This window comes from Phyllobates terribilis, unplaced genomic scaffold, assembly GCF_046119375.1.
Source record: "Phyllobates terribilis strain yellow unplaced genomic scaffold, ASM4611937v1 Scaffold_9__5_contigs__length_417890890, whole genome shotgun sequence".
Classification (NCBI taxonomy): Eukaryota; Metazoa; Chordata; class Amphibia; order Anura; family Dendrobatidae; genus Phyllobates; species Phyllobates terribilis.
In genome coordinates, this window is record NW_027362769.1 from 78,569,579 (window position 1) to 78,597,417 (window position 27,839).

General features: G+C 39.3%; 1 protein-coding gene across 1 annotated transcript in view; it reads left to right on the plus strand.

The window, feature by feature from the left end:
- Nucleotides 1-27,488, plus strand: part of SPAG16 (sperm associated antigen 16) — a 1,363,505-nt gene extending 1,336,017 nt beyond the window's left edge. Inside the window, exon 16 of the mRNA XM_073646626.1 lies at nucleotides 25,889-27,488. Coding sequence (XP_073502727.1) covers nucleotides 25,889-26,064 — 176 coding nt within the window. The 3' untranslated portion in view covers nucleotides 26,065-27,488. The remainder of the gene's footprint in view (nucleotides 1-25,888) is intronic.
- Nucleotides 27,489-27,839: the final 351 nt, after the last annotated feature.

Consider the following 27,839-nt stretch of genomic DNA (forward strand, 5'->3'; position numbering starts at 1 on the left):
TAGGCTTTTAAAAGACTGCCGGGGGTGCCACCCCAAAAATGCTCGAGTCTCCCATAGACTAACATTGGGCTCGTTGCTCGGGTCGAGCACACGAGTATCACGGCGAGCTCGGCCCGAGCTTCGAGCACCCGAGCATTTTAGTGCTCGCTCAACACTAATTATGACACATGCCGCTGTGCACATGTCCATGTGTTTACATGGACCGGGTGTCCATGTAAACCACACGGAGACATATTAGTTTTTTATAGATGACAAGGGCCAATACAAGTCTATGGGTCCACGTAAAACATGTACAGCACATGGATGCCATCCATGTGCTGTATGTGTTTAACATTGCAAAGTATAGGAGAAGTTTTGTAATTTTTTTTTCTTTTGCTATACTGTAAAAACACTGATGACACACTGATCTAAAACACTGATGACACACTGATCTAAAACACTGATGACACACTGATCTAAAACACTGAAGACACCGGTACTGATTTTATGCGGATGTGTGAAGGGGGCCTAAGGCTCAGTGCTGGAGGGTGTCTGGCAAGTGGCGCAAATAGATCCCAATAATTTGCTTTTCATCAGGAGGTGATGAAGTCAAGTCAATTTGTTTATTAATAAAAGTCTTGAACTACATCACATTTCGGGGCACTAGGGACCATTTTTCAAGTATACAAAGACATTTGGTTAACTTATGAGCTCTGCATTTATGTGTATTACAAATCTCCATTATGTAACTGCTCCGCTACGCAATTGTTTTTTTTTATTTTATCTTTTTATCTAATACTGTTGGCTAGTGTGAACAAGATGTTAACTGAAAGAATTTATGACCATTAAAGCCTATGCGTGTGCTAACTTTTGACTTCCTCAGAATTTGGACTAAAGAGCTGGTGTTCGCTGTCAGTCACAGCTTATTTAGCAGATGGCTCATTCTGTTGATTTGTTGATGGTGTCAGTCAGGAAAATATTTTCACGGTTCCAGTGTGAGGCTGTTAACAAATCCGAGTGCTCCAGGTGCTAAGAACTCCCAGATGCTCTCCGTTCCTGCTGTGTACAGGTGGCTTCATGTGAATGGGGTTATAAATAGTGGCAGCATGTCCTTTTCCTAAGCAGTGCTGCCACATTTTAAAATCACTCAGAATGCGGTTTGTCTAAAAATATTTTTCAAACAGAATTTCTTGTTAAAAGGGTTCTCCAGGAGATTGGCAGGCACGCCATGCTATGTGTTATATTTTTGAAGAGTTATGCACATTGTTAGCATAAGTCCTGATGGGCTTCAGGGCAAATGTTTAGACCTTGGCAGTCTTTAATAAACTTTTTTACTTGAATGCTTGGGTCCCAGTGGTGTTCGATCTATAAAGATATGTTTTGCTCCCTCAAAGAACATAAATAAAAGCAATAAGACAATGTTATAGGCATTATAATATACCGCTAAATAATAAGTACCAAATAATGCTATAATACAAGGAATATATCATCATGCTGTTAGTGAACCATACACAAGGCTAATATTACCACTCTGCAGATGACAAAACCACCACCTATTACAACAACATAGCTTTTAAAGAATACCTCCATACTGTTATAGAAGAAAAAACTATTTCCGAAGACCAATATTACCATCATACCATGCCATGTTGGCAGATACCAATCTGTACTTGGAAGCAAGGCACTTCTTGAGTATTTTGGTGCTCAGATATGGTCCCAACACGTATCTGTGTTGAGAAGAATCCAGCACTCTTACATAGACAATGAAGAAACTCTTTATTTGTGTCATTCAGTACACAGTGTATATATACACACATGGTCAAAATTGTTGGTACCCCTCGTTTAATGAAAGAAAAACCCACAATGGTCACAGAAATAACTTGAATCTGACAAAAGTAATAATAAATTAAAAATCTATGAAAATGAACAAATGAAATGTGTGGAACACATTATGAACCTTAAGGGCCCGAGGAAGTTCAAGACGAAACACTGCTGGGTTAATGACGGCGGTTATTTTGTAGGGACCAATAAACCTAGGTCCCAGCTTCCAAGAAGGAACTTTCAATCTTATATTCTTGGTAGACAACCACACAAAGTCATTCACATTCAGGTCCGGACCTGGCAAGCGTTTTCTGTCAGCCATACGTTTATACCTGTCACCCATGGTCTTTAAATTACAATGAAAATTGAATGCGCACAAATAGTACAAGCAGCTACGTGTTCAATTATATCCCGATGCAACCCTAGCCACCAAAAACGACGAGAGAGGAGGTCCATGGTTGCCTTATCACCTGGATGCCCAGCAAGCACAGAGTTATGATGTTCCTTGATTACTTTACGGTGCAGATCAGGTGGTACAAATAACTCTCCTGAAGGGCAGGAGGCAGGGGCATCCCCCTGAGCCTCCAGCACCTCAACCTCCAGTTCAGGAAAAAGAGTCGAAATAACTACCCCTTTCTGTAATATCGGGGCAGGGTTCTCATGGTCACCACCACCAGGGAAGCTCCGGGGCAAAGCATCAGCCTTGATGTTTTTGACCTCTGGACGAAAAGTGACAACAAAAAGAGGGACCTAGTAAAAAACAGGGACCATCTGGCTTGCCCAGGGTTGAGACGTTTAGCTGACTGGAGATATGACAGGTTCTTATGGTCAGTAATAACAGTAATAGGATGGACAGACCCATCCAACCAGTGTCGCCATTCCTCGAACGCCAATTTGATCGCCAAAAGTTCCCTATTACCCACATCATAATTTCCCTCAGCTGAAGACAATTTTTTAGAAAAGAAGGTCATGAACGCCATTTACCAGGGGACAAACCCTGAGACAACACAGCCCCAACCCCGACATCTGAAGCATCGACCTCCACAATAAAGGGTTGGGAAACATCAGGTTGACTGAGTATAGGTGCAGTGACAAAATGATTCTTTAAGGAAGAAAAAGCCTGGAGGGAAGCATCCGACCATTTGGAAAAATCAGACCCCTTCTTAGTCATGTCAGTAAGGGGTTTCACTACAACAGAGTAATTTTGGATGAATTTCCTGTAAAAATTAGTAAAGCCCAGAAAACGTTGTAGGGCCTTCAGGTTCTTGGGACGTTCCCAGTCAAAGACTGCACGGATCTTCTCCGGATCCATCCGAAAACCTGAAGATGACAACAAGTACCCCAAAAACTGCACCTCCTGAACAGCGAAAACACATTTCTCTAGTTTGGCATAGAGTTTGTTATCCCTTAATATCTGGAGCACCTGCTTAACATGCCCCCAATGGGCAGGGCCGGCGTCAGCACCCGGCTTACCCGGGCAAGTGCCGGGGCCCTGGACCATCAGAGGGGCCCACTCGCTGTCGGGGCCTGGGCCGCTTCCCTGGCATCTGTGCAGCCAGGATCGCAAGTGCTGCTTGATTGCCGGCACTTCACCAGACATGGCCGCGCGCAGTGCGCTGTGCGGCTGTGTCTGGTAGTAATGACAAGGCAGGGGCGACACTGCGCCTTTAATTTTGCTTGTGTGTCGCCCCTGTCGCGTCATTACTAGCAGACACAACCGCAGTGCGCACTGCGCGCCACCATGTCTGAAGTGCCGGCAATGAAACACCGCCGGAGGTCCTGCACAGATGCAGGGGGAGCAGTCAGGGTCCCGACGGTGAGTGGGCCTCCCTGATGGTCCAGGGCCCCATGTCTGTGACATGCCGGCAGCCATGCACAGCCACATGCCTGAGGAGCTGCTGGACTGGACACAGGCCGTGGGCAGGTGAGTGAGGCTTCCCCCATCCCCATAATTAAAATATTTCTAATGTGTCTGTGTGTTGCATGTATGATGTGAATGTCTGTGTATGTCAGTGTGTATGACTGTGTATATATACTCGTATATATACAGGTGCATCTCACTACATTAGAATATCATCAAAAAGTTAATTAATTTCAGTTCTTCAATACAAAAAGTGAAACTCATAGATAGAGTCATTGCAAACAGAGTGATCTATTTCAAGTGTTTATTTCTGTTAATGTTGATGATTATGGATTATAGACAATGAAAACACAAAAGTCATTATCTCAGTAAATTAGAATACTTTATAACAGCTTGAAAAATTATTTTAAAATCCGAAATGTTGGCCTACTGAAATGTATGTTCAGTAAATGCACTCAATACTTGGTCGGGGCTCCTTTTGCATCAATTACTGCATCAATGAGGCGTGGCATGGAGGCGATCAGCCTGTGGCACTGCTGAGGTGTTATGGAAGCCCAAGTTGCTTTGATAGCAGCCTTCAGCTCGTCTGCATTGTTGGGTCTGGTGTCTCTCATCTTCCTCTTGACAATACCCCATAGATTCTCTATGGGGTTAAGGTCAGGCAAGTTTGCTGGCCAATCAAGCACAGGGATACTGTTGTTTGTAAACCAGGTATTGGTACTTTTGGCAGTGTGGGCAGGTGCCAAGTCCTGCTGGAGAATGAAATTTCCATCTCCAAAAAGCTTGTCGGCAGAGGGAAGCATGAAGTGCTCTAAAATTTCCTGGTAGACGACTGCACTGACTTTGGTCTTGATAAAACACAGTGGACCTACACCAGAAGATGACATGGCTCCCCAAACCATCACTGATTGTGGAAACTTCACACTAGACCTCAAGCAGCTTGGATTGTGTGCCTCTCTACTCTTCCTCCAGACTCTGAAACCTTGATTTCCAAATGAAATGCAAAATTTACTTTGCATTTACTCAGTGTCAATGACTGCCTTCTGGACATCTGTCAAGTCAGCAGTTTTCCCCATGATTGTGGAGTCTACTGAAACAGACTAAGGGACCTTTTTAAACGCTTAGGAAGCCTTTGCAGGTGTTTTTTGTTAATTATTCCAATTTAGTGAGATAATGACTTTTGTGTTTTCATTGGCTGTAAGCCATAATTCTATTTAACAGAAATAAACATTTGAAATAGATCCCTCTGTTTGTAATGACTCTATGTAATATGAGTTTCACTTTTTGTATTGAAGAACTGAAATAAATAAACTTTTTGATGATATTCTAATTTAGTGAGATGCACCTGTATTTATGTCTGTTTTATATGTGTTTTTAAGAATTTGTGTTCAAATATGTATGCATGTCTGTGTATGTGCGTGTCTGCATATTGTATGTGCGCATATCTGTGTACCATGTGCATGTGTGTATGTGCGTGCATTTCTGCATACTGTGTGTGCGTTCATGTCTGCGTAGTGTGCATGTCTGCGTACTGTGTGTGCGTGCATGTCTGCGTACTGTGTGCATGTCTGCGTACTGTGTGTGCGTGCATGTCTGCGTACTGTGTGCATGTCTGCGTACTGTGTGTGCGTGCATGTCTGCGTACTGTGTGTATGTCTGCGTACTGTGTGTGCGCGTGCATGTCTGCGCATGTCTGCCTACTGTGTGTGTGTGCATGTTTGCATATGTGAAGGATGAGGGGGCACGCTGGGCCCTGTGTTGTATACCTATATTTATCCGCTGTATCTGTGCATCATGAATCGTGTATGTGTTAAAGGGGCCCACTGAGACTCTGTCGCTCGGGGCCCAGGAAAACCTGGAGCTGGCCCTGCCAATGGATCTCAAAATCGGGTGAATAAACCAAAATATCGTCCAGATAGACCACCACAAACCTCCCCACCAAATGATGAAAAATATAATTTATGAAATGCTGGAATACTGCAGGTGCATTGGTCAAGCCAAAAGGCATAACCAGACTCTCGAAATGACCTACTGGGGTATTGAACGCTGTCTTCCATTCATCCCCTTCTCTGATTCTAACCAGATTGTAGACTCCAAGAAGTAACAAATACCACAGTGCAGTGCAAAATACACTCCTAGAAGTAATAAATCTTTTGTAAATCGCTTCTGTGCAGATTCAGCAAATTGGCGACCGCTGGCCATCATTTTTCTTGCCATAATGTGCCTTTAAATGCTTAAAAAAATAGTTATACTCACCTCTCTGTTCACCTCTCTCTCTGTTACTCACCTGTCTGGTTCTCGCTGCATTTTGTGATCTCCTGTCACTTGCGTTGGAATCTGCACCAGATGTCCAGGTGTCATGGTACTTGGGAAGGTACTGCGCTGGCATGCTGGAGGTCAACAGTGTTATGACATCACTATGTGTGTCTTTAACCTCCCATGCGCCTGTGCAAAACCCTCCCAGGCGCCATGATACCCGTAAGTCTGGCGCAGTGCAAGATGATTGAAGATCCCAGCGTAAATGGCATAGGATCAGAAGATGCGGCGAAGACCGGATGGTGGTGAGTAACGGAGGGGCCGGAGAGGTGAGTATAAAGATTATTTTTATTTTGTACATATTATGTTTATTATGCTCTGGGGTCTGCAGAGACCCCAGAGCATAATAAGGGGCATTACATTTGCAGATAATAAGTTTTCCACAAAATCAAATTTCCCGAGAAATAAACAGGCAAATTCAAATTATGCTTGATCTGCCCATCTCTATTGACTGGTTTGTAATGTGAAGAAAGAGGTTTAAGTACGGCAAAGTTTCAGGCTTAGTAATAATTTATGTATTTCTAAGACTATGGGTCTCAGTTTATTACTACTAACAGTGCTTTTATTTTGCATATGGTAAAAAGATTGCTAAAACCATGTTGGCTGTAAATAGGACTAGTCAGTAAAATGGCAGACTTATTTTTATTGATTTTTATGGATGATTTGGCTGGCGTCTACTCATTCATCACCCATCGTTAAACATGCTACAAAATTTACCGTGGACACACAAAATAAACAAGATAAGATCTCTTGAAGAGATCTCTAAGGAATGAACAATAAATAGTCTTTTCCAGGCATTATCGGAGTCTGTGCCTCCAGGCTGTCACTAATATTTTCCCTTTAATGGCAGAAGCAATGGTTTATATCAAGTGCTGCTTTTATTGTTTAACAGAAGCAGAGCACTCACAAAGGCCAAGTGTTCTCTGAACGAGCTTCAACCACCACACATTAAAAGTCTACTGTATTTAATTGGGAAACAAAATATTTCACAGCAATTTTTTTATAATTTTTAAAGGAAAATCAAAAGATGTGAGTAACTATATGCAATATTACGCCAATAAGTTGGTAATTTGGACTGCATTATTGCTGTATAGAATATCGTTATAAAAATGAAGGTACTTAGTGGCTGATGGGCTCTCATGAATTGGCTAATTTATACACTAAGTTCCTTCATTTTTATAAGTATATTCTATATAGCCGTAATGCAGTACAAATTTCATATATTCAATGTTTGCATACATCTTAGAGCTTGCAGAATGCTGCTGTATTCTTATGTTTGTATATTATGCAGTCATAACACCTCGCACCTGTTCATACTTGCTGTTCGGAGGTGCTGGTCAGTGTTTTTTTTATATACAGAATATACCGTCATTTGAACGATCCCTAAGGCTGTTTTTAATTAGTGCTACATATTATGTGCCCTTTCAATTTGTAGGCTTGTAGCCTGGGAGAGGCATGACATTAAATTATGGTCCCATCAAAGAAAGGTACAACTTATCACAGCTGATGGGCTCTCATGAATTGACCAATTTATGCGCGAAGTACCTTAATTTTATAAGTACAGTATATTCTAAATAGCAGTAATGCTGTCTAAATTTCATATAGTCAATGCTTGCATATATCTTAGCGCTTAGAGTGTTCTGCTGTGTTCTTTTGTGTGAATGTTATTTCAGCTTGCTTTATTCTGTTCAGAGATTCTGGTTAGTTTTTAGTTTTTTGCAGTAAAAAAAATGTAGAACTTTATGAAAAAAAAATTAATTTATGTCACCATTTTCCATGATCCTTAACTTTTTTATTTTCCATTAATAGAGCTGTGTGACTCAGCCCTTATTTTTTTGGGGGGACTGAGCTGATATTTGTTTTGATACCATTTTAAATTAAATAAGACATTTTGATTGGTTTTATTTGCATGCTTTGTGAGAAGTGCAGTGACCAAAAAATGGTAATTCTGATATTCTGGTTCATTCTTCACCATGTGTAATAAATATTTTTATATTTTATTAGTTTGGGCAATAATGCATGTGGCAACTCAAAATATGTTACCTTTTTTTTAATCTTTATATTTTACTATATACATTTGGGAAAAAGAGGTGGGGTGATTTAAACTTATATTTTAAGTTTTTTTACATTTTTAAAAATACTAATCTATGTTTTTTTCACTTTTTATTAGTCCCATTAGCGGACTTTAACCTGCAATATAGTACAGTATTTCAGTGTATTGTAAAGTTACTAGTATCCTACAAAGCCCAGGCACCTTGCTTACCATGAGTACCATGGCAGGCACGGAAGCCTTAGCAAGGTTCTCAATTGTGATGTCAACCCAACGGCACCTTGAGATCACGTCATCAGGGGGTTGATGGGCTCCAAACAGTAACAAACTTGGTTACCTTTTAAATGCTACAGTCTAATTTTTAAGGTCCCCCAAAACATTAGACTAAAATTGGCCAAACCCACCAGTAACGGGTGGGCACCTTCCAAGTCTTTCCTAATAGATGATGTCGGGTGAGATAAGGATCCTGCAAGTCTGATTTCAGACTGTCAATCCTTTTGTTAGCGAAATAAGTCATGCCAGAGTCGTGCCGTCTACCTTAGCTGAGCCCCTAAAGACAATAATCTCGCTATGTGTACAGTGTTAAGCGGTTTTACATGTAATGTGAATAGTATATTGTGTGATGGTAATGTACAGTGTATAATTAATGTAAAGTGTTAATGTACAATGTGAGCAGTACATAGTCCAGGGTAAACGCAAGTTTAGAATTGGATAGTATAAGTACTGCTCATATAGCTAAGTTGCGTTGCCATGGTATAGGACAAAAGATAAGGATAGGATAGGATATTATTAATATATAGAGCTTGTCCAGTGGGTGGGGACTAGTGATAGTAAAAAGTGAACACTTCCTGGTAGTGACTCAGACAGGGAAGTGCAGTGACAAGGTCAAGTTCAAGTAATAGGGCTACTAGGGCTGCTAGGGTCAATATGTACCAATCGTTCATGGCAGTAGGAAGCCATACTGCAATCCCGAGCGGACGCTCCTGTCACGTCCGGAGCCCAAGGTCTGGCATGCAGGCTGCCAGGCACATCGTGTCCTATGGCGTACAGTGGAAGATGAACAGAGACCTGTGTAGACGGAAGGTAGTGCATCCGGGTGCACTGCTGAAGTGGACAGGAAATTCCTTAGACTGGAGGAGTCAGTGGGCTTGGGGATAGTCCACAAATGAGTGGTAGGGATGAAGATGCGTTATACTAAGGAAGTAAGAAACATGAAGTGTTGTGCCTTATCCACATGTTACAACCTGATGAACTTCAATTGACCAGTAAATCTTTGCTTGTTGCAATAAACTTAGTGTCCCCTGAGTTGTGTGCAGCGGCCTGGAGACAGAGGAGGCCTGTGGCCTACAAGTGAGTGTGATGCACCCCAAACCTGACAGCACACTGGGACTGGGACACTGTTTTCCTGTAAAGTGCCATAGCGTAACCAGACAGCAGTTCGGTCATGACTACCATTCTTGGCAACTTTACAATGTCATGGCTGTAGCTAGAACATAAACACGGGGCATCAGTGGAGAGCCCGTGGAGGGTAAGTACTATCTGATTTTGTTATTTTACATAATAGGAAACTTTTTTCTAAAAGTGGAAAACCCCTTTCAGGTAAAAATTGCCATAGTTGTTTAGAGGCAATATAATAGGGTATAGTTGGCTGCATACTGTATATAATGTAGAGACATTGTTAGATTTTTTTACTTCTGTGCATTCATTGCAATATCGTTAAAGGGGTTTTCCCATGAACAAAATTATATTTTAATCAATAGATCTTGGAATAATAATAACTTCTACAATTGGATGTGTTTAAATAAAATGTTCCTGAGCTGAGATAATCTTATAAATGTGCCCCTGCTGTGTACTGTGTAATGGCTGTGTCTGACCGTGCAGGAACATGGTCTGATCATACCACATCTCCTGGGCAGGGGAGGAAGCAAAAATACGGACATTACAGCACAGGATCGCAAATGATTCTTTTTATGAGGTAAAACATTTCCCTGCCTGTTTTTAACCAGTGTTTTATTTCAAAGAAAGATTAATTTGCGATCCCATGCTGTAATGTCTGTATACTTTTTTCCTCTTCCCCTGCCCAGGAGCTGTGGTATGATCAGACCATGTCCTTGTACGGTCAGACACAGCCATTACACAGTACATAGCCGGGGCACATTTATAAGATTATCTCAGCACAGGAACATTTTATTTAAGCACATCCAATTGTGGAGCTTATTAATATTCTAAGATCTATTGATTAAAATGAACTTTTTTTCATGGGAAAACCCCTTTAAATACATTTCAATATATTATTTACATGTGCAATGTTAACTATATACCAGCCATTAAAACGTCATGAGGGTCCACACATAACTCTATGGGGATGTTTTGGATTGTCATTGCAGAATGAGCAACTGCATCAAGATTGTGTAACTACAGGAGCAGTTTATTACCATTGCTGCCTTCTTCATCGCTGTATGCACAGCATCGAATGAGCGCTGTATATACGTACAGTTTTAAAAGCATTTCATCGCTTCCTCCTCCTGTCTTAATGCTCATGTAATGATATGCCAGCCTCTTTGGGTTTTATCAAACCAAAATCAGCTTTACAGTGCAGGCATTGGGTTGAATCTGCCTTTTAATTTGGGCTAACATATTAGCCGAAGCTATCAGCTAGTACAAAAATATGCATTTTTTTTTCAATGTATATGTTGTGTATTTTATGACCTTTGAGGGGCAAAAGTAAAAGTAAAGATGCAGCAAAAAAAAAAATTTAAAAAGAGAAGAAATTTATCACTAGGTCAAACAGCTGTTTTAATCCCCGCCATAGGCGAAACAAAAAAATTGATAAACATTCATGAAAATAATGTTTACAGACAAGTAAATCAAATTTAAAATGTAGTTTAGTGGGACTTTTTGTGCTCGTAATGTGAAAAACACGTATTTACTTTTTCCCCTGATTTTGACAAAAAAAAAGAGAATATTAAAATGAAAAAAAAAAATAGACCTCACAAAGAAAAGGCAAAATTGGTTGAATAACTGAACGAGAGAAAAAACTTTAGCGCTATTAAAACTGCATGTATGAAAAAAAACAAAATGTGTCTGGTCATAAGAGGGGAAATTGTACCAGTCTTAAACTGGATAATAGTGAGTTACCTGCAAATACCAGCTGTAAATGTTCAAATCCACATTATTCCATGGAATCCTTGTAGGAATGAATTTCTGGAGAAAGTTATTCTCTTTGCTCTGCTACAGAATCTTTACACCTTTAGGCATGAATAAAAAATGTAAAGCATTGTTCTTTCAGAGGAAGAGGACAAGGAAAAACCCTGTTGATTATTAGGAAAGTCTGCAAGGCACCATGTACCTTGCACATAAGGACTTTATAGTCTTACTCCAGGGAGCCAGTATTAATTGAATTAAGAGATCAAAAAGACCATATGCTATTTCAATCCCTGAGCTTGAAAGTGTTCTTCAGGTCATAATTCTAATGAACCGTGTAACAAAATGTATCTAGAGTGCAATACAGTAATGCTTGAACATGGGTTATTATTACAATGGTGCGGTGGGTCATTTGTCCTGATGAGTATTCTTTTTGTGGGTTGAGATATGATTTTTGGAACATGATTTTTAATTTAGATTCAGGACAAGGTGATAAATAAGGTTTATGAACAGATTACTTTAGTTTAAAATAATAATTTTGCAGTGTTTCAAAAATACAAGTCTATGCAGCCGCCTTCCATCTCTCTTAGCAGTAGTTTTTATATTTAGTCAACTGCTCCCTTAGAATATTAAGTGTCCTGAAAATAATCTTTTTTTTAAAAACCTATCGATTGATTTTCTTTAAGATGGTGGACTTCTGCATTGCCTAATGTACATATAGCCTATCACGATTATTTTAAAGGGCGTCTGTCAGTGACTTCTCCCCGCCCGCTGCCCTGGAGTGACAGGTCTTTGCCTACACGCTTGTATCGGCAGAGAATTGTCAATCCAGGGCAGCGGGTGGGGAGAAGCTACCGGGGACCCGCCTCTACTAGTCTCCAGCGCTGCTCGGTCCCTGGTGGCTTTTAACTTATGTTTTTCTTCGAAATGCCACAGTGTTTCAGAGTCAAATATACCTGGCTTAGTTCATACATCCAGTGCCTGATACACGCTGCCGCTGCCCGTGGATTGGGCCACATGTATCCGCTGTCAGGTTTACTTTAATCACAACTACAGTTATCTGGTTAATGAGTAAAAATGATCTAATCCTGATTTGAGGATGAAATAACCAAGAGATGTTCACTTTTTTTTTAAGTAATTTGAAATATCTAGAATTTTCTTTGCTATTTATGTGCAAGGAAATATGGTTTCTTCTTTAGAACATGGGAAGTGTTTTTCTGATGTACAAGCACTTGTGAAACTAAATCCATTTAGTCGGTAGTGTAGCATGTAACTCCCTATTTGTCCTTGCAAATCTTTGTTAAATGGGTCAGTTTGTGCGCTGTTTTGTACGTGCTTTTACACTCACCTTGGCATACAGAAATGCTCTTAGGGTGTTATGGTGCATACTTTATAAATAAGTTGCAGTGGCTGACCCACTTTAATTCATAAAGTAAGCATTTTTCCTGCCAACAATATTCACAGCTCACAACACTGAACACGAATCTTTCTCATTTCATCTGCCAACTTTAAATACAACTTGAGTCAAGCCTTGGTTGATAATTTCCCTTGCCATGCTGGAATAGTTGGCAACTTGGGTTATATTAGACTAATAGCTTTACACTTCCATTTTCTTATTGAGTATTGTTTCAAACCAGTGGAACAGATTCACCTTTACGGTAGGTTTGAGTTTACCAGACTGAAATCTTGATAATGGAATTTTTATTCTTTCTGCCAATGGCCCTGAATTAGCATTAAATTAAAAAAAATATATCAGGTGTGTCAAGTCTGTATGGAGAACACTTTTATTGCAGAGGACAAACATTATATTTAAAATTCTGAAAATCTGATTCTCCCCTGCTTAAAATCAAAACTGATCACATCCGTATTTTATGTATTATATACACTCAAAACACTTTTAAAGTGCTGAAGAGCACCAATAATGAGGATTGGCAGGTATCCATTGACTCCTGTTGGCTATATATGTCGTTTTGTGATGTTTTAAATCTGCAGTGAACTCTGGACCTTTTCAGTTAAAGGGGTTGTCCAGGGCCATTTTATTTTTTTTTACTATGGGCCTAAAACCTAACAAGCAGGTAGTTACTAACAGAGGCAACTACCTGCCTGTTCTACCCGGTGCTGGCTCAGACTGGTCACCGACTGCTCCTGCCGGGGATTCAGCTGCTCCATGTTAACAGAGCCGGTCTTCTTCTTCTGGGCTGCTCTGTTGAGGGGGCATGATTTCTGACATCATGCTGATTAACAGCATGCTCCCTGCAGTTAGGCAGCGGGGAGCCAGCTGTCAATCACCATGACGTTGACAGTCACTCCCCGTCAACAGAGAAGAGCAGATGATGAGACACTGCTCTGTCGATGTGATGTCAACGGAAGCTGCAGAATCCCCAGCAGAACCAATCTGTAACCGCTCTGTGCTGGTAGGGATCAGCTCCAGGCACAACAGGCAGGTAGTTGGCAACTACCTACCTGTTAGTTCTTCGGCCCATAGTGAAAAAATGTAATAGTCCTGAATAACCCTTTTAATCAAAGAAGCTGAATTTGCAGACCTACAGATGTCATTCCTTACCTTTGTTCTTGGCTCACACATCCAAGGATGTGTGGTGGAAGATTATAAGCTTTGAAGAGTGCTGTAGGTTGATGTTGTTACTAATAAGAACTGCCATTTGAAGGAGACATTTTTATCTCAGTTGTTATAAAATACACACACATTAGGACCTGGCACCACTTTATTGGGCAGAGACAAATAGTTGCAAAATAGACAAAAAGTCCATCAAGATGATCACAAATAGATGATTAGGATCAGTTTAAGCAAAATATGTTGCCGACACTCTTTTAATGTAAAATATTCTAGTCTTTGTCATTGAGATTGTTGATATGAACAGATCAGTTACAAGTCTTAAATGCATTATTTATCACCCCCTCCTTATAACAACCAATCACCACTTAAATCTGCCCACAGCATTATCGCTCTGTATATACTTTATATTTCCTTTATTATACAAATTCCAAACTACATTATATACAGTAGTGCTTGGAAATTTGTGACCTCTTCAGAATTTTCCATATTTCTGCATAATTTTGACCTAAAACTACATCAGATTTTTATACAAGTCCTAAAAGTAAATAGTGAAAAATCAAATGATGTAAAAATATATTTTTTTAAATGAGGGGAATGATTTAATATTACATAACTGCGAGTGGCAAAAGTATGTGAACCTTTGCTTTAAGTATCTGATTTGACCCAATGAACAGCAATAATTGCATCTAAATGTTTCTGATAATTGTCGATTACTACTGAAAATCGACTTGCAGGAATTTTAGCCCTTTCTTCCCTATAAAACAGCTTCAGTTCTGTTATGTTGGTGGATTTTTTTCCACGAACTGCTCGCTTCAGGTCATTCCACAATTCTATAGAATTAAGGTCAAGACTATAAACTTGACCACTTCAAAACTTTAAGTTTATTCTTTTTTAGCCATTCTTTTGTAGAACGATTTGTGTGATTTGGATTGCTCTCTTGCTACATGACCAATGTTCTCTTGAGATTCAGCTCATGGACAGATGTCCTGATGGTTAAATCAGTGTTCCTCAACTCTAGTCCTCAAGGCCCCCCAAAAGATCATGTTTTCACGATTTTCTTATTTTCGCACAGGTGATAATTCCATCACCTGTGCAATACTAAGGAAATCAAAAAAGTTGAGGAAAACCTAGAGTTCAGAAACATCGCTTTAAATAAAAGCAGTCGCCCACACACATCTGATTGTCATCCCATTGAAAACACCAGACTTCACCTTCAAATTAGCTAATTCTAAAGCTTCACATACTTTTGTCACAGATGTGATATTTTTCTCATTTAAAAATGACAAAGTCAAATATTTTAGGCTCATTGGATTTATTTGATTCTCTTTATCTTCTTTTAGGACTTGTGTGAAAAACTGATGTAGTTTTAGGTCAAATTTGTGCAGAAATCGGGAAAAGTTTGAAGAGTTCAAAATTAAAACTTTCAAGCACTACTGTATTTTTTCCTGTTTTTTTAAGCCTAAATATGACATTTGAAAAATGAACTTTATTCCCCCCAGGAGCATTTGGGTTTCAGTGATGGGCGCTGGTTCAGTCACCTCTCTGAGCAGGTGTTACCGCATCCCCGACACTGACGGACAACCGGTCCTAATGCAGAGCCAGTGTCAGTCAGTCAGTCAGGTCGGGGCACTGTTACAGCCGCGGCTTTCTATTCACACAGCAGTGACTGAACCCGTGCCAACCCTGAGGGAGTACAGTTCATTTTCTCCCGACAGCTTTTGGCTAAGTGTGGGCGCCATGTCAGTTAATAACACTATTAACCTGCAGATTAACCCAATATCTGCAAATAGCATTTTTTCTGGTGACAGGTTCCCTTTAAAGAACTTAAAATATAAAGAGGTTGGTCACTTTATTGTTATTGTAACAAATACGTTGAGGACATGATTTTGTCCCACTTTCTATTTACTTAATATAAAAATAATACAGGTTAGTGCAGCCTACCTCACAGATTGCTCAGTTCTCCTGTCCACAAACTGGCTATTGATGTAGGAACATGTGACCGGACCTGTCCATCAACTTCTGGGTTCACCAGCGTGGCATTTGATTTGCCGATCTGGCGTGATGTCATTTATGTGGCGTGTGGATCACAGGTGATGATGCACCAGCCTGGCAAGTCATAAGCCAAGCCAGGGATTTTAGAAGCTAAGGAAATTCGAACAACTTCTGTCCACAGTCAAATAGCACTGACCTGGACCCTGGACTGTGGGTCAGGGTTGCACAAAGTGATCAACTCATCTCTCTCAGTGCAGAACTTATACAAAAAAAATGAAATGACCTTTTGTTTAATTAGGTTTTTGTGTTAAATGTTTTTAAAAAATGTGGCATTTTTTTAAACCTCACAATTTGTATTAAAAATAAAATAAACATTCTTCACTTATGAAGATGTTCTCACTATAGAATGATGTACTCCAAAATGTTTGGAAATGGCCTTATAGCCCTTCCCAGATTAATGGGCATTTAACAATTGTTGAGGCATTGTGTTAACACACGCCTGACTGCTCCAGACCAGCAAACTGCCAAAGCTTTTATACAGGTAGTCACACTTGCTGATGAGTAATTCATCAATGGCATTTGATTAACAGCATCTGGCTACTACTTACCCTTTTAACGCCTATGGAAGCAGTAAGGGTGTATTTGAGTTTTTACACACTGCTTATGCATTTGTTAAATAAAGACAATTTGTAATTTGTCTTGTGTTGTTGTTCATCTTGGGTTGTAGTTACCTAAGTTTAAGATTTTCCAAGGACCAGGTTTTTTTTTTTATTGTGTCCTGACACATAAAACCATAGAATTCAAAGAGGGTTCACTTAGTTTTTCTCATTCAAGAGGGGCCTGGATGACTTTCTTGAAAAATATTACAGGTTATGAAAACTAGATTTGATGGAACGTTGATCCAGGGAACTAGTCTAATTGCCGCTTGTGGAGTCGGGAAGTAAATTTTCCCCTAATATGAAGCTATCACTGTCTGCCCCATTGGGTTTTTGCCTTCCTCTGTATCAACATGTTTGGCTATAGGATGAACTTGATGGATTTAAGCCTACCTTTACCCTTAAAAACTATGAAACTGTATGATGTATAGTCAAAAGTTCCTCAAAATGACCCACCTCATATGGTATTGATAAATATCAATGGAATTTTATTGAAATTAGTACAAATGTAAAGGGGATCATGGGAGCATCTGCCCACTGTATCTAGTTACACTGTGCGGAAATAAGGCGGTTTTCCTTGCGCTGCTGGTGGAATCCCACAAATGGACTTGGGATATGAGAAGATTAAAATGAAAAATTTATTGAGCGGTTACAATGTCTACGCGTTTCGAAGTTATCCAATTTCTTCCTCAGGATGAAACCAAAGATTGTGGTTTCGTCCTGAGGAAGAAGTTGGATAAATTAAGAACTGGAATCCTATTGGTTGACAAAGTTGAAATATGCAAAATCCTGAGCCAATTGGTTCACACCTTACATTATCTTGTAGATAGTAGTACAGATCCTATGAATGGTTCACATTTGGAGAAAGGACTAATTTTTCCCGGCTATGAGTGTCTCGGTAAAGAATGAGCAGAACCTTTGTTATCACAATTCTAAGCCAGTCAATGCTTCACATTGGAGCAACCAGCAGGTTCACAGGCTGCTTTATGCTGTCTGAATAATGGATGAAACGCATTGTCTCTAGACTGCTCCAGGGAATTGGGTTTCTATATCTCCTTGTGTTGTTAAACATGTTGTAAAACAAGTTCCTGCGAAACATAATTTCATCTTGGCTACTGATCTATAAACACTTAGTACTGAGATTAAAAATGCAACTTATTTTTTTCCGATCCGGGGACAACACCTTCTCTATTAATAGTCCATTTTGTCATTATAATAGATCCATCTTCCTTGAACATATCTGAAGATGTTATGACAAAAGGGTAATTGGAAGGTTCAAGGGGGGAATTGAGTGCTTAGTATTTCTGCAGCGAGTGCAGAAGTTTGGAGAAGTAATTTAAATGCAGAATGGAAATCTCAGAAAAGTCTTGAAAGGAAGAATTCACATTACAGTTCGACTCAAACACAGAGCACAAATAAAAGAGAACATATTACAGGTCTTGAAAGTGGAACGGAAGCGTAGGAACAACAATATATGCCTCAACTTTCTGGGAGCTGAGACTTGTTTGTGTTTTACGCGTAGAAAATGGAAACCAAAATTACTGGCCTGTAATTTTCTGCCCTTCATGACTTCTTTCATCTCCCAGCTTTCATGATGCAGCAGACAAATAATACATATTATTGTAGTAGGAAATTCTATTATTGGCTAATAACCCTTTATTATTGCATGAGTGAGTACTGTGCTTGTATGGGTTGGATCAGATCCTCTTCTCCTCTCAGCAGCTTGCAAAGAATTTAAATGAAGCATCTCCATCAGCACAAGCCACTTGGGCTCAATTTAATGAATAAATGTTTATATTTGGGTTTTGCTGTAACAACAATCTATTTGCTCAGTCAGAGATGTCCACGGGTTAAAGCTGAGTTTTCATTGCCTGCATTTTACTTATGAGAAATTGAGAAACATGTATTATGGGTACGTCTCCTCTAATTTTCAAAGTGTCTTCAGTGCAAATTGAACGTTAATGAATTTGATGACAACATTCAGATTTGGGAGGAATGTATTTTATTCTTAAAAATGCTTAGCTGGCTTAAATGTGTTCTGGTAAAGTGTAAGCAGAGAATGCTAAGCAGCTTGGCATCTTCTGTTGTATATGTGTTACCCATTTTATTGCCATGTCTATCTGCACGTATTCGTACACGTAGAAAAGAATAATTGGATTGATTAGTAAACCATGTAAGGCCAAGTTCAGACTGCAATATTTTGATCAGTAATTTACATCAATATTTGTAAGCTAAAACCAGGAGCGGTGTCACGATTCTTCCGCTCAGTGTGTCTTGGACTCCGTGAGTGACAGTTTTGCTGCCCTATGGAATCAGGGTCATGCTGAGCTGTCAGTTTGGTTAGTGACAGCTCAGTCGTCCAATCTAGTGAGGGGCATGCTGGGATGTTGGTATTTTGTTTGACAGCTCAGTCATCCAATCTGAGACTCGGTGGTGCTGAGCTCCATTCAGGTGTACCCTGTTCTTAGTGATTATCCAGCTATTTAGCTAAGCTGTCAGTCCCAAACCTCTTCCAGCCATAGCTTTCAGCTCAGTGGTATTTTTTCTATGTGTTCTGAGCTCAGACATTCTGATCTTTTATTGCCAGAGCTTGGATTTGCCTTTTGACTACCCATTTGCATTACCCCTTTTGCCTTGACACGCTCTTACCTTGGAATTCAGACCCCATACTGTGACTTGACTACACCTACAGTACAGACCAAAAGTTTGGACACACCTTCTCATTTAAAGATTTTTCTGTATTTTCATGACTATTAAAATTGTACATTCACACTGAAGGCATCAAAACTATGAATTAACACATGTGGAATTATATACTTAACAAAAAAGTGTGAAACAACTGAAAATATGTCTTATATTCTAGGTTCTTCAAAGTAGCCACCTTTTGCTTTGATGACTGCTTTGCACACTCTTGGCATTCTCTTGATGAGCTTCAAGAGGTAGTCACCGGAAATGGTCTTCCAACAATCTTGAAGGAGTTCCCAGAGATGCTTAGCACTTGTTGGCCCTTTTGCCTTCACTCTGCGGTCCAGCTCACCCCAAACCATCTCGATTGGGTTCAGGTCTGGTGACTGTGGAGGCCAGGTCATCTGGCGTAGCACCCCATCACTCTCCATCTTGGTCAAATAGCCCTTACACAGCCTGGAGGTGTGTTTGGGGTTATTGTCCTGTTGAAAAATAAATGATGGTCCAATTAAACGCAAACCGGATGGAATAGCATGCCGCTGCAAGATGCTGTGGTAGCCATGCTGGTTCAGTATGCCTTCAATTTTGAATAAATCCCCAACAGTGTCACCAGCAAAGCACCCCCACACCATCACACCTCCTCCTCCATGCTTCACGGTGGGAACCAGGCATGTAGAGTCCATCCGTTCACCTTTTCTGCGTCGCACAAAGACACTGTGGTTAGAACCAAAGATCTCAAATTTGGAGTCATCAGACCAAAGCACAGATTTCCACTGGTCTAATGTCCATTCCTTGTTTTCTTTAGCCCAAACAAGTCTCTTCTGCTTGCTGCCTGTTTTTAGCAGTGGTTTCCTAGCAGCTATTTTACCATGAAGGTCTGCTGCACAAAGTCTCCTCTTAACAGTTGTTGAAGAGATGTGTCTGCTGCTAGAACTCTGTGTGGCATTGACCTGGTCTCTAATCTGAGCTGCTGTTAACCTGCGATTTCTGAGGCTGGTGACTCGGATAAACTTATCCTCAGAAGCAGAAGTGACTCTTGGTCTTCCTTTCCTGGGGTGGTCCTCATGTGAGCCAGTTTCTTTGTAGCGCTTGATGGTTTTTGCAACTGCACTTGGGGACACTTTCAAAGCTTTCCCAATTTTTCGCACTGACTGACCTTCATTTCTTAAAGTAATGATGGCCACTCGTTTTTCTTTACTTAGCTGCTTTTTTCTTGCCATAATACAAATTCTAACAGTCTATTCAGTAGGACTATCAGCTGTGTATCCACCAGACTTCTGCACAACACAACTGATGGTCCCAACCCCATTTATAAGGCAAGAAATCCCACTTATTAAACCTGACAGGGCACACCTGTGAAGTGAAAACCATTTCCGGTGACTACCTCTTGAAGCTCATCAAGAGAATGCCAAGAGTGTGCAAAGCAGTCATCAAAGCAAAAGGTGGCTACTTTGAAGAACCAAGAATATAAGACATATTTTCAGTTGTTTCACACTTTTTTGTTAAGTATATAATTCCACATGTGTTAATTCATAGTTTTGATGCCTTCAGTGTGAATGTACAATTTTCATAGTCATGAAAATACAGAAAAATCTTTAAATGAGAAGGTGTGTCCAAACTTTTGGTCTGTACTGTATGTCTGTTTATGATGTACCCTCCTGGCTCTTGACCTCGGACTCCTTGACTTTCCTGACTCACGGCTTGTCCGTGAGAAGTGACTCAGCGTCACAAATTGAATGAACAAATAAAAAGTATAATGGAAGCACATGCACTTCTGCTGCATGGTTGACTCTCCAATTGTTTTGGCCTAGGACTCGTGCAGACGACTGTTTTTTTTGGCCTAAATGTTATTCTATGGGGCCGTGCACATGTCCGATTTTTTTCCTCGGACTGAGTCTGTCCAAGGAAAATATCAAAGCATGCACGATTTCCATCCATTAATCAATTCGCACTCGGCCATGCAAGTCAATGAGCCTGTCAGAAAATAAGACCACGCTCAGGTGACATCACGGACACAATGAATGGAAAAGATGGAGAATTTTTTTTTTATTCTCCACTTTCGAGAAAATTGGATCATACTCTGATCAGAGTGTGATTAGTATAATTGGACATATTTTCTCAGATGAGAGAAAATACGGTCGCTTGATCCTAGCCTTACAAATACTGATCAAAATATTCCTGCATGAAGGTGGCCTAATTGTGGTCCCCAAGATGAGCACCAAGTCTGTATGTTAAAACCTACACAAATAGATAGATAGATAGATAGATAGATAGATAGATAGATAGATAGATAGATAGATAGATAGATAGATAGATAGATACTCCATGCAAGATGCACTAGCACTTGGCAAATAAATGATCCCAGGTTCCAGCCAGCTTGACCTTTATGAAGGGTTCTAGTAGCTACAGCTTGAAAAAAATCACAACACTCTACAAACTCCAATGAAAATAAGTGATTTATTCACCTATTTCAGTGCAACATTTGAACCCATGCCCTATGACATGGCTAAAACATTAAATTCACATAGGTTAAAAAAATCAGATATATTTACGGGAATTTGTAGAGTACTGCAATTTGATAAGGTGAGAGAGACAGACAGATAGGTATTAGTGAAGCAAAAGTGGAGCTGTCCTTTAATTAAGAAAATACATGAAGGTTGTGCTATTCTTTGATTCAAATCAGAAATATCAGTGCATCTATTTAAAAGGAATCTGTCACCAGGTTTTTGCTACAACTTATGAGAACAGCATAATGTAGGGGCAGAGACTCTGATTCCAATGATATGTTACTTACTGGGCTGCTTGCTGTGATAAAATCCCTGTTTTATCTGCTGTAAATCTACTAGTTCTCTGAATAATCAGCTGTATATAGCCCCTCTCACACCACTGATTGGCAGTTTTCTGCCTATGCACAGTGTACACAGAAAACTGCTGATCAGAGGTAGAGGCGGGGTTATACAGAGCTCTTGAATATGGTGGACTATCTGGGAGCAGATTTACTAGTCATCTAGGAATAATCTCATGCTCATAAAACAGTGATTTTATTAAAAACTACACTAAGCAGCCCAGTAAGTAACACATTATTGGAATCAGGGTCTCTATATCTACATTATGCTGGTCTCAGATTAGGTGGCACAAACCTGGTGACAGATTCCCTTTAATGCCATAATAATGCTAACTTACTGTATGAAATTGTAGCCAGTAAATGGTCAACCAAATGGTTTGTAAATAGTTTGGCACATTTTCTTCATTCCTTTGTGAGCCACCTCAGTCATTTAGCAAAGTTGACAAAGCTTCCTCTAGTTCTGGTTTAATATTTCCATTAGGTCTATGACTTCACATGATTAAGAACTGACTAGCTGAATCCTTCTAAGCTCTAAGTAGAAACAGGAGGTACATTTTTGAGGTATGACTCAGAAGTCACAGCAAAAATCAATGGCAGAGTGTAGGAGGGAGCAGCTGGGTCACGAGTTGAAGAGGGAAATGATAAATGCAAGGACAAGAGACTTCCTGTTTCTACATAGAGCAGAGAAAAAGATAAGAATTTACTGGGTAGAAAGGCAAAATGAGCAATTGTAAGTGCACAGTGCTATATAATATGATGACTGCAATATATTAAGAGGCTAAAACTTTGATGGGAGGGCTTCTTCAATGAAGGTGAACTCTTGATTGGTCGATTGGTTGGGGAGTGGGGTTAAATGATGCAATCTCAATGCTGAATTTTGCAGACATTTAATGCATAAAAAGTATACGTAGATGTTTAAAACAAACTTTCTTCACCAACACAAAGCACATTGAGCAATATAATACAGTGTAGGCATCACTCACATCTCATGGTGTAATAGAAAAATTTACAGGGCGACTAGGGACCAACCTACAATCTGATCTTCGCAGATGAGCGACAAATTCCCTCTCTTCCGGCAGTATATAAACGATTTGCATGGGCTGAGATATATACATATCATAGTACAGTAGTGATTTACAGAAGCAAATGCTTTATTTGGAATTGAAAATGAACAAGCAATTTTCTAACAATTTTTTTGGAGGGGATGATCATCTCCAGTGTAATTTCACAGATATATTACCATTAAGCTATAGCGTGTTTACAGCAGTAAAAATGTATACTTACTATTCTAGCTGTTGACATCAGAACAGTTTGTAATGAAATAAAAATCTCTGTGGAACTGAACAGAATGTTAGAAGAATTGTGTTAACTCTTCACTTTTCTCAGAGTAAAACCTAAGAAACATTATTTTCCGCAATGGAAGGGTTAGGTTTCTGAATTTTTTTTTCTATTACTATGCTGTATGTTTTTCCAGAGAACTTTAACAAAACAATCCTGACATCTCCATGGTCTAATGGACCTGAAGGATGATTGACTGAGAACTGAGATTGAAATAGCACAGTGATGATAAAGCAGACAAAGGAGAACACACGGGACAGCATGTTTGGTGTAGACTCCCAAAAGTGATCAGATTGGATCTACTTTCAATGTTTCCATCTATCCCGTACTAAACGTTAATACGGTATATGGATTTGCCCATTGTTGTTGTAGCAAATGGCAGTAACTGGGGGCTAATAAACATTTTGTTTGTTCAGAATATACAGAATCATGTTGTACTATTTGTGCATTATAAATATGGAGAAAAACATAGGAGTACATGGAATTCTGGACATTATCAGATATAGAGTGATTTCTTTCCTAAACTCAGCCAAACAGGCAATGTCTGTGATATGTGTTTCTTCCAGTATGCTTCTTTTAATTTGCTTTCTTATCTTCTGGTATGTGTGTCATGTAACTCTTCTGAATAACACAGAAGCTTGGTTGGCTTAATCAATAACTGGAATTCAGTAATTGCGAAGGCAACATGAGCTTTGAAGTAAAATACGAAGTCATGTGTTATTACTGTTCAACATTTAGAAAGAGCCCTTAGAAGTAAGTTTACAACTTATCACAACAATCATGGTAGATTTGATGGCTCTCCATTGACTTATAATGGCTCCATAGGTCTTTGCTATATATATTTTACTAGAAATACACAATAGATTATCCTATTTAAGTAGACATAGAAGAACAGAAACCCTACTTAAAAGGGCCTGTCACTTACTCCAATCCTCAGCTCCCTTGATTCTGTCATCTTTTTCCATTTTACGCTGCATTGCTCCATTGCAGAGTTATTCACATTTGTTGCTTTTGGAGTGCAGTATGTGAAATCTCTACTTGCAGTTCAACTGCTCAGTTCTTCAGAGTCTTCTCTGGAAGTGTGCACTTTTACTCATCCTTCCTAGATATTGCTGCGATTGGCAGTGTCTGGGAGGGAAGGGTGAAAGCGCATGCTCCCAGAGAAGACAGTGAAGAAAGGTACAGTTGAATTACAAATAGAAATTTCTCATCCTGAGCTCCAAAAGTAACACGTGAATATTTAAGCAATGGAGCGTGGTGACGCAAAATGGAAAAGGGCGGCAGAATCAGGGGAGCTCAGAGATTTTTACAAGGTATTTAACTTTAATTAATTTTCTTGAACAAATGACAGATCTTTTTTAAGCCTACTTAAATTAAGCTGAGCTGCATTACCAGGCACAGCCCCTAGACAAGGATGAAAGGTTCTGGTTCTGAAAAAAAGCTAATTGTTTTTATTTTTTAATCTGAGAAACATCTTACAAGGTCTCTCATCACCCAGAGATTCATGACTTTTAACAATGTAACAATTTTTTTCTTTAAATAAATTCACCTTAATTTAGGTTTATCGTTGAAAATTAGTGTTGTTAAAATTATAAGTTAGCAAACAGCATACTACTATTAAAAATACTAATGTGGAGAGCAACATATGTTTAGATGTACAGTACTACACTATATCACATATCATAATATTCCAAATCAAGAGGTTCAGTTCAGAACTCCTTCATCTAAGCCTGAGAATAAACTCTATATATGAGTATGGTCACCAGGAGTCAAAACCAATTTAAAGTCTACCAATAATTATATATAATTTAACATAATAGGCAAACTCATAAAATATTGTTTTGTTAATAATAATAAGTGTTTGTTGGGGACTCGGTCACTCAATGCAATGCTGGGTTCATGACAACATCGTGACTTCCATTCCACAGAGTTGTGACAAGTGTAAAATAGATTCTGATGAATCCTGAGAGAGCTTTGATGTATCATGGTCTTCATCTAAGTATTGGTGTTTCTGATGTTTTGCTGCAATCTATACTATTCTTACCATCAAGACCCTGACGTGAAAGAACACAATTCTGATGTAACTCTAAAATTAAAGAAAATATATGCATATGGGTAATTCACACCTGTGTCATAGTCACTGTCTATAAATAATACCAATGGCATGCAATGGACCCTATAGAGTTATAAATGGACCTTTTAGTTTTATATAGGTGTCTGTCATGTGGTGTAATCTGCAATGGAAGCTTTTAACAAAACCTCTGACCTAGGTGTCAACAGAGGCTAACGATTAATGATCTTACCTTTAAATAAGCATACTGGACTTCTAGATCAGGATGCAAGATGCCTTACATAGGTGGGCTCTAACCCTAAATTAAATGTTGTCTGGTGTCCTGCAGCTAAAATGTTTATTCTAATATATAGGCACAGGATGTCCATGCTAGGGATTTATGAGGTTATTTGCTGGCATAGACAGCTTGTCTCATTTATATTGATTTATCACGCTTGGATTGAAGTTATTTCCAATAAAAACATTAATTCAGCGCACATCACTTGCAGTCTAATCATTATTCTCAGCATCACCCTCAGCGTGAGTTTTACCCTTGTGATCTCTTCTCCTGTGCAGGTCAGTTGGTGTCCCTGGCCAGCAATGATGGAACAGTGAAGATTCTGGTGTTAACTTCTGGACAACTGACAAGCTTAGATGGCCATGAAGATGATACTCAATGTGTGATCTTTGACCACAAAGGAGATTATCTGATTTCTGGGGGATCTGATGGAACTGTCCGTTTCTGGTCCTAAGAAGGAGTACATTCTAATTCTATCCTTATTATCTTGTCTTGAAATATGCAAATATGACTAATGATTTCAAATATTTAATAAAACGTTCTTGTTAGTCCAATGTGTTGCCTGTAATAGCATTCATCTACATTAAACCATTCAACTATACAGTCTGACTGAACCTAATATATATATAAAAATATATATATATGCACCGTACTGTGTGCAAATGTAGGCAGGTGTAGAAACAATGCTGCAAAATAATATTGTTATTAGTTTATTATTTATCAATTAACAAAATGTAAATGAGAGAAAGAGAAACCTAAATGAAATCAATATTTCTAGTGACCACTCTTTGCCTTCAAAACAGCATCAACACGTTAATTTTCCTAGATACCCTAGATACACTTTCACAGTTTTTGAAGGAGCTCAGCAGTTGTTCCAAACATCTTGGAGATTTAACCACAGATCTTCTGTGGATGTAGACTTGTAAAAAAACTTCTGTCTCTTCATGTAATCTCAGACAGACTAGATGATGTTGAGATCAAGGATCTGTGGGGCCATATAATCACTTCCAGGACTCCTTGTTTTTCTTAAGGCTGAAGATTGCTAGTACATTGGTTGTATGTTTGGGATCATTGTCCAACTACAGACTCCCTGATGGTACTGCATGATGGATAAGTATCTGCCTGGATTTCTTAGCATTGAGGACACTATTAATCCTGACCAAATTCCTACCTCCATTTGCTGAAGTACAGCCTCAAACTTGCAAGGAACCTCCACCATGCTTCACTGTTGCCTGCAGATACTCATTACTGTGCCGCTCCACGGCCATTTGACAAAAAAAAATGCCTTCTGTTAAGACAAAATTTTGCATCTATAGTCCAGATCACTTGAAATCAATTTTATGCACCATAGTTCCTATGTTTTCATGCAGAGTTGAGTCACTTTGCCTTGTTGCCATGTTTTTTGGCCAGTAATAAATTTTCTAAAGGAGAAAAAAACGTGGCGCTATCTAAGCATAGTAAGTTTTGATCAATTGAAAGGGTGAGTATCTATAGGAAATTGCTCACCTGATGCGGTTGTGCAAACAGAGGCACAACTCTCACTTGAAGTATTGATGAATTTGTTAAAGACTGCGGCCGACCTGGTGAGGTGGGATTGAACCGTGATACAGGAGTATCCCCAGAGAGGATGCCAAAATGGAGAATCAGGGAATGGCGCTCTTTGCCACCGAGAGAGATCAAGGTGCAGGAACTTCATGTTGCTTGTAAGTAAAAAAAAATTTATTCACACTAATATAAAACAAAAACTATGTACACAACATGTTTCAACAGTTTGCAGCCTTCTTCAGGTATATGGAGAAAATTAATTTGACCCTTCTTATATAGCCCTTTCTTAGAGTGAGAGAGGGAGGGGATGCAAAAGAGGAAGAGGAGGAGTGATTCATCCTGCATTGTTCTCAGTTTATAAAAAAAAGAAAAAAAAACATATAAATGTCATATATAAAAAATATATATATAAAAGGATGAATCATTCCTCCTTTTCCTCTTTTGTATCCCTCCCTCTCTCACTCTAAGAAAGGGCTGTATAAAAATGGTCAAATACATTTTCTCCATACACCTGAAAAAGGCAGCAAACAGCCAAAACAAGCTGTGAATATGTTTTTTATTTGTTTTATATTAGTGTGAATAAAATTTTTTTACTTACAAGCAACCTGAAGTTCCTGCACCTTGATCTCACTCGGTGGCTGAGACAGCGCCATTCCCTGGTTCTCCATTTTGGCATGTTTTTTT